Source organism: Dryobates pubescens, chromosome 4, assembly GCF_014839835.1.
Source record: "Dryobates pubescens isolate bDryPub1 chromosome 4, bDryPub1.pri, whole genome shotgun sequence".
Lineage (NCBI taxonomy): Eukaryota > Metazoa > Chordata > Aves > Piciformes > Picidae > Dryobates > Dryobates pubescens.
Window position 1 is genome coordinate 11,488,448 of NC_071615.1, and position 6,000 is coordinate 11,494,447.

The following is a 6,000-nucleotide window of genomic DNA, read 5'->3' on the forward strand; positions in this document are numbered from 1 at the left end:
AGCTCATCAGTGCTTCAAGGGTGGGTGTCAGGAGGATGGGACCAGGCTTTTTGTTCAGTGGTGCCCAGTGAGAGGACAAGGGGCAGGGGGTGCAAAGTGGAACATCAGAAGTTCCATCTAAAAATGAGGAGGAACTTCTGTAGTTTAAGGGTGATGGAGCCCTGGAACAGGCTTCCCAGAGAGGTGATGGAGTCTCCTTCTCTGGAGACATTCCAACCCCACCTGGATGTGTTCCTATGTGACCTTCTTTAGGTGACTCTGCCTTGGCAGTGGGGCTGGACTCAATGTTACTTCCAGGGGTCCCTTTCAGCCTTCTTCCCCTCCCTTGTGGTGGAGTCACCATCACTGGAGGTGCTTAGGAAGAGACTGGATGGGGTGCTTGGTGCCATGGTTTAGTTGATTAGATGGTGTTGGATGATAGGTTGGAATTGATGATCTTGAAGGTCTCTTCCAACCTTGTCTGCTCTCTTCTGCTCTCTATGACTCTGTGGAAGCTGATAGCAGTAGTGAGAAGTGAGAGAGGTTTTTGTCCTGGTAAGATGGGACCAGAGAAACTAGGAGGGAAGTGGGTAAAGAAGCCAGAGTGTTAACAGTGCTGCAGAGGGCTGGGATCTTCAGGCTTTAGGAGATGTGTTGCTTAGACAGCTGTTTCCTGTTCATGAAAACAAGCAAAATGAGCTGCTTCTCTGAATCTGTTCCTAGAGTTCCGTCCTGGTGAGCCATGGAAAGGTTATCCAAACATCGACCCTGAAACTGACCCTTACGTCACTCCTGGCAGTGTCATAAACAATCTCTCAATTAATACTGTGCGGGAAGTTGACCACCTCAGGGACAGGAACAGTGGTATGTGGGGTGCTGCCTTCTCCAGTTAGTGCTGTGTTTACTTGGAGATGGGTTTGCCTCCCACTCGTCTCCTTGCCCAAACATCTCTCTGCGTCGCGGATTGGCTGCCGCGGAGCTCAGCCCTGGCTCGCTCGACGCAGCACCGCAGCGACGGCAGGGATGCAGCCTGATGTCATCGTGTGCAGGGACAGGCAGAGCCTGGCAGCCACTGCAGCAGATGGAGCTGCCTCTGCTTGCAGCCACTCTAGGGGGCTGCCTGCTCCTGGCTGTGCTTCTCAACAGTGTCTTCGACAGCAGGGATTCTGCCCCTCTGCTGTGCTCTGCTGAGACCCCACCTGCTGTGCTGGGGCCAGCTCCAGAGTCCTCAGCACAGGAAACAGGGACCTGTGGGAGCAGGGCCAGAGGAGGCCACAGCAATGCTGGGAGGGCTGGAAGCTCTCTGCTGTGAGGCCAGGCTGTGAGTTGGGGTTGTTCAGCCTGGAGAAGAGAAGGCTCCAGGAGACAACCTGGTGGCCTTTCAGTGCTGAAAGGGGCTGAGCAGAAAGCTGGGGACAGACTTTTGAGCAAGGCCTGATGTGACAGGACAAGAGAGGATGGTTTGAACTAGAAGAGGGAGATTGAGACTGGAAAGAAGGGAGAATTTTTTTTTACAGTGAGGGTGGTGAGACACTGGCCCAGGTTGCCCAGAGAGGTGGGAGATGCCCCATCCCTGGAGCTATTCCAGATGAGGCTTTTCAGGGCTCTGAGCAGCCTGCTGTAGCTGGGGCTGTCTCTGCTGACTGCAGAGGGTTTGGATTAGGTGACCTTCAAAGGTCCTTTCTCATCCAAACCAGTCTGGGATGGATGCCTTTGAATTCTCCTGCATTTGTGCTGTGAGTGACTGCTGTCTGTGTCCCAGGGTCATCCTCATCTTTGAACACCACGCTGCCTTCAACTAGTGCCTGGTCATCCATTCGTGCCTCCAACTACAATGTTTCCCTCAGCAGTACAGCACAAAGCACTTCAGGTGAGGTCTGCTGCCGTTGCTCAGAGCTGGTGTCTCTTCCCCTGCTTCAGGGGAGCGTTAAATGCACTCTGAGGTCTCTGCTGTCCCTTCCCTGGTGTCAAAGGGGCTGCCCTGAGTTCACTCTGATTTAGCAGCTTTCATTTGTAGCCAGGTGCCAGTTCCAGCAGCACACTGATGGTGGTTGTCTCTCTTTGTCTTTCAGTAGCCAGAAACAGTGATTCCAAATCAACATGGTCTCCTGGATCAGTCACTAACACCTCTCTGGCTCATGAGCTGTGGAAGGTCCCTTTGCCACCTAAAAGCATCACTGCTCCGTCCCGGCCCCCTCCAGGGCTAACAGGCCAGAAGCCACCGTTGTCCACTTGGGATAATTCCCTTCGTTTGGGTGGAGGATGGGGGAATTCTGATGCCAGATACACCCCTGGTAAGATGTCTGCCTGTCTGTGGACAGCCTATGGGCTTGTTGGCAAGCTGGGGAGTGTCCCACAGGTTTGGTTAGACGATCTGTCACTGTCAGCTGGCATCTGGAGCCAGCGCTGGGCTTGCCAAAAGCAAAGGCTGCTCTCTACATCCTGCACTGCACTGCAGCAGATGTCCTCCTGGGTGGGAGAGGGAAGGGACAGGTGTGTGTGCAGTGGCAGCACAGGTGACACTCCGGGCTGCTCTGTCTTTAGTATGAGCCATGCCTCCATGTGTTAGGGGCTGAGGTCTGAACACCGTTCCCTGTTCAGAGCAGCTCACACCAGAATGAGCTCCCTCAGCGGAGCTCAGCTCAGGCAGGCTCCAGACCTGTCCTGAGCTTGCAGAAGAGTCAGAACAAGTCTCTTTGTATTTTGGCTTTGTTATCTGACCAGTGTAGCTACCTCTGGCTGTATTTCCCTCATCAAAACACTTCAGAAGGTAAATGAACAGAGGGGATCCAAGCATGGAGTCCTACAGCATCCCCAAGCAGCCTTGCGATGGCTCTGGGTCTGCAGAGGCCTGGCCCCACCTGGGGTTTCCTTTGCTGTCAGTGTTGCTGTTGGCTGCCATGCAGCTTCTCATGCTCTTACACCCAGTGTGCAGGGTGGCAGGGCATTGACCCCTTCCTTTTCCCTCACTCAGGTTCAAGCTGGGGTGAGAGCAGCTCAGGGAGAATAACAAATTGGCTTGTTCTGAAAAACCTTACACCTCAGGTAAGGCTGCAGGGTGGTGGGTGGGCACGAGGCAGGCTGGCAGAGGGCTCTGGGAGCCCAGCAGCTGCCCTGTGCTGGAGCTGGGGCTTTGCAGGAGCTGTCCTCATGTCCTGCCTTGGTTTCCTCCTCAGATTGATGGCTCAACCCTGCGTACTCTGTGCATGCAGCACGGCCCACTAATAACATTCCACCTTAACCTCCCGCATGGGAATGCTTTGGTCCGTTACAGTTCAAAAGAAGAGGTAGTGAAGGCACAAAAATCTCTGCACATGTGAGTGCTTTCTTCTGTCTCCACCCTGAATGTTACAGACAAGTGTTTGGTGGGGTCTGAAGTGCTGCCCAGGGCTGCCAGGGATTCCAGGTGCCACATCCTTTGTGTTCAGGTTTGGGCCCCTCACTCCAGGAGGGGCTGGGGCAGGTCCAGGGAAGGGCAGTGAAGCTGGGGCAGGGTCTGGAGAACAGGGCTGGGGAGGAGCAGTTGAGGCATCTGGGAGTGTGCATTCTGGAGTAAAGGAGGCTGAGGGAGGACCTCATTGCTCTGTACTACTCCCTGAAGGGAGGCTGCAGCGAGGTGGGGGTTGGTCTCTTCTCCCTAGTCTGAGGTGATAGAAGGAGGGGAAGTGGCCTGCAATTGTGCCAGGGGAGGGTTAGGTTGGACACGAGGAAGAATTTCTTCACTGCAAGAATGGTCAGGGACTGGAACAGGCTGCCCAGCGAGGTGGTGGAGTCCCCATCCCTGGAGGTGTTCAAGAAACCTGTGGCCATAGCACTTGGGGGCATGGTTTAGTGGCCATGGTGGTGTTGGGTTGAAGGTCTGGGCTGGAGGAGGCCTCTGAGCATCCAGTCTGGGAGTTCGGTGATCCTCTCCACGGGGCTTGCGGCAGGGGTCTGCGGCGCCTGCCGGCCTGGAGGGGAGGGCAGGGGCGCTGCCAGTGTCTGAAGTGGCTCTCATCCCCTGCAGGTGTGTTTTAGGGAACACTACCATCCTAGCTGAGTTTGCCAGTGAAGAGGAGATCAGCCGCTTCTTTGCACAAGGCCAGTCCCTGACTCCGTCTCCTGGCTGGCAGTCTCTGGGGTCCAGCCAGAGCCGACTCGGATCCATGGACGGTTCCCACTCGTTCTCAAACCGTAATGATCTAAATCACTGGAATGGTGCTGGGCTGTCGGGAACTAGCAGTGGAGACCTTCATGGCACTTCACTTTGGGGGAGCCCCAACTATTCCACGAGCCTGTGGGGCACCCCGAGCAGCAGTGACACCCGGGGAATCAGCAGCCCGTCCCCCATCAACGCTTTCCTTTCTGTTGACCACCTAGGTGGAGGTGGAGAGTCCATGTAAAAACCTTCCCCCTTCTCCTCTCCCCATCCCCTCCACCCCCTCCCCCCCGACCTCCCTTTGGGTTTTTTTTTCCAGCTGAGAAACTGTGACCTCAAGATGTAACAAAGCAGCACTAATTTGGACTTCTCACCTACAGCCAGGGGGGGTCACCTGTGGAAACAGTTACTTTCTGCACATTTTCCACTTTGTTTTAGCCCAAAACATATCAGTTTGAATACTTGAATCATGCAGGCCAATAGTATAATGTGAAAAGAAAGACAAGAAATGATCTATATTTACACTTCCAGATAGTGCTATCCGTATGACAACGCTTGGAATGAGCTCATTTGTGGCTGTTCATCATGGGTTTGAGTCTTTTGGGGTTTGTTCTTTTTGGGGTGGTGTTTTGGTTTGGTTTCCTTTTCTTTTCCTTCTTGTGTTGGATTCCATTGTAGTTTTCTTTTTTTGAGTTTCTCTTTTGTTTTGGTTTGGGGTTTGGGGCTTTCAGTTTCCTTTCAGGGGGGGTGGTGGTGTCGTTTTCATTTGGGTTTGGCTGACGTCGGAGTTTTCTGAGCTTTGTACCTTTGCACTGAATGATGTCCTCTCTGTCCCAGTTGGCACTCGGGGGGGAGGCAGCAGTTCACGTGTAAATGTTTACTCAAGGATGTCCCTTAACTACAGGCAGTTTTGTGCTCTCTACTATTGCCTTGCTGTATTGCCTACCTTCTCGTGCTGTCCGTGGCGTTGAAAGATCCCAGTCCCCCAGGATGCTGACCCAGCGTTAATGAATGAAAGTATTGCACCAGTTGTTGTTCTTCTTCTTCTTCTTCTTCTCGTTGGGTTTTCCCCTTCCCCCCCCCTCCCCCCCCGGCCCCCTTCCCTTCCCCTCCCCCACTTTGCTTTTATTTTTTTCATGTATTAAAGAAGAAAAAAAAGCAAACAAACAAACAAAAAAAAACCCCAACCCCACCACAACTAAAGAATTTTAGCTCTGCAGTTTAAAAGAAATGATTAAAGGAAAAAAAAAAAAACAAAGAAAGAAAAAAAAACAACAAAGAAACAAAAAAAAAACACAAAAAAAAAAAAAGCAAAAAAACGAAAAAAAAAAAAAACGGACAAAAAAAAAAATACAACACAAAACAAAACTGTGGCCACAGCTGTGACTTTGCAAACCCAGCCTGCAAGCCAGGGAGGGTTCCTGCACTTTCAATAGGCTTTCAATATTATTTTGTTGTTGTTTGTTGTTGTTGTTGTTTGGGTTTTGGGGGTGCCTGTGGTTGGGAACCACCTCCTTGTTTACAGACTATTTTCATTTATTTTTTTTCGGGGGGGGGGTGGGTGGGGGGTGTTGGTTGGGTGGTTTGGGGGCTTTTTTTGTTTTGGAGAATAAAAATAAAGAAGAAAATGTTTAAAAAAAAAAAAAAGAAAAAGAAAAAATGTTTACTCTTCCATCATTTAAAAGATAAATACATTTAAAAGGCAAAAAAAAAAAAAAAGACAAAAAAAAGTGGATGAAGAAAAAGAGGGGAGGGGGAAAGGTTAAAAAAAAATGAGAAAGATGAAAAGAAAGCCACAAAAAAGAAAGGAGGGAAAGAAGAAAAAAGAAAGGAAAAGAAAGAAAAAAGAAAGGAAAGGAAAAAAAAAATAAAAAGAGATAGGA

General features: G+C 51.0%; 1 protein-coding gene across 7 annotated transcripts in view; it reads left to right on the top strand.

Moving 5' to 3' along the window:
• The window catches only part of TNRC6A (trinucleotide repeat containing adaptor 6A), an 81,404-nt gene extending 77,018 nt beyond the window's left edge, over positions 1-4,386 (top strand). For 5 of the 7 annotated variants that reach the window (XM_054180562.1, XM_054180559.1, XM_054180561.1 and 2 more), the window contains 6 exons: positions 703-843; positions 1,742-1,849; positions 2,052-2,273; positions 2,954-3,024; positions 3,156-3,295; positions 3,986-4,386. In XM_054180562.1, coding sequence (XP_054036537.1) covers positions 703-843; positions 1,742-1,849; positions 2,052-2,273; positions 2,954-3,024; positions 3,156-3,295; positions 3,986-4,361 — 1,058 coding nt within the window. In that variant the 3' untranslated portion in view covers positions 4,362-4,386. The remainder of the gene's footprint in view (positions 1-702; positions 844-1,741; positions 1,850-2,051; positions 2,274-2,953; positions 3,025-3,155; positions 3,296-3,985) is intronic. The other 2 variants (XM_054180563.1, XM_054180564.1) reach the window with 1 other exon arrangement.
• Positions 4,387-6,000: the final 1,614 nt, after the last annotated feature.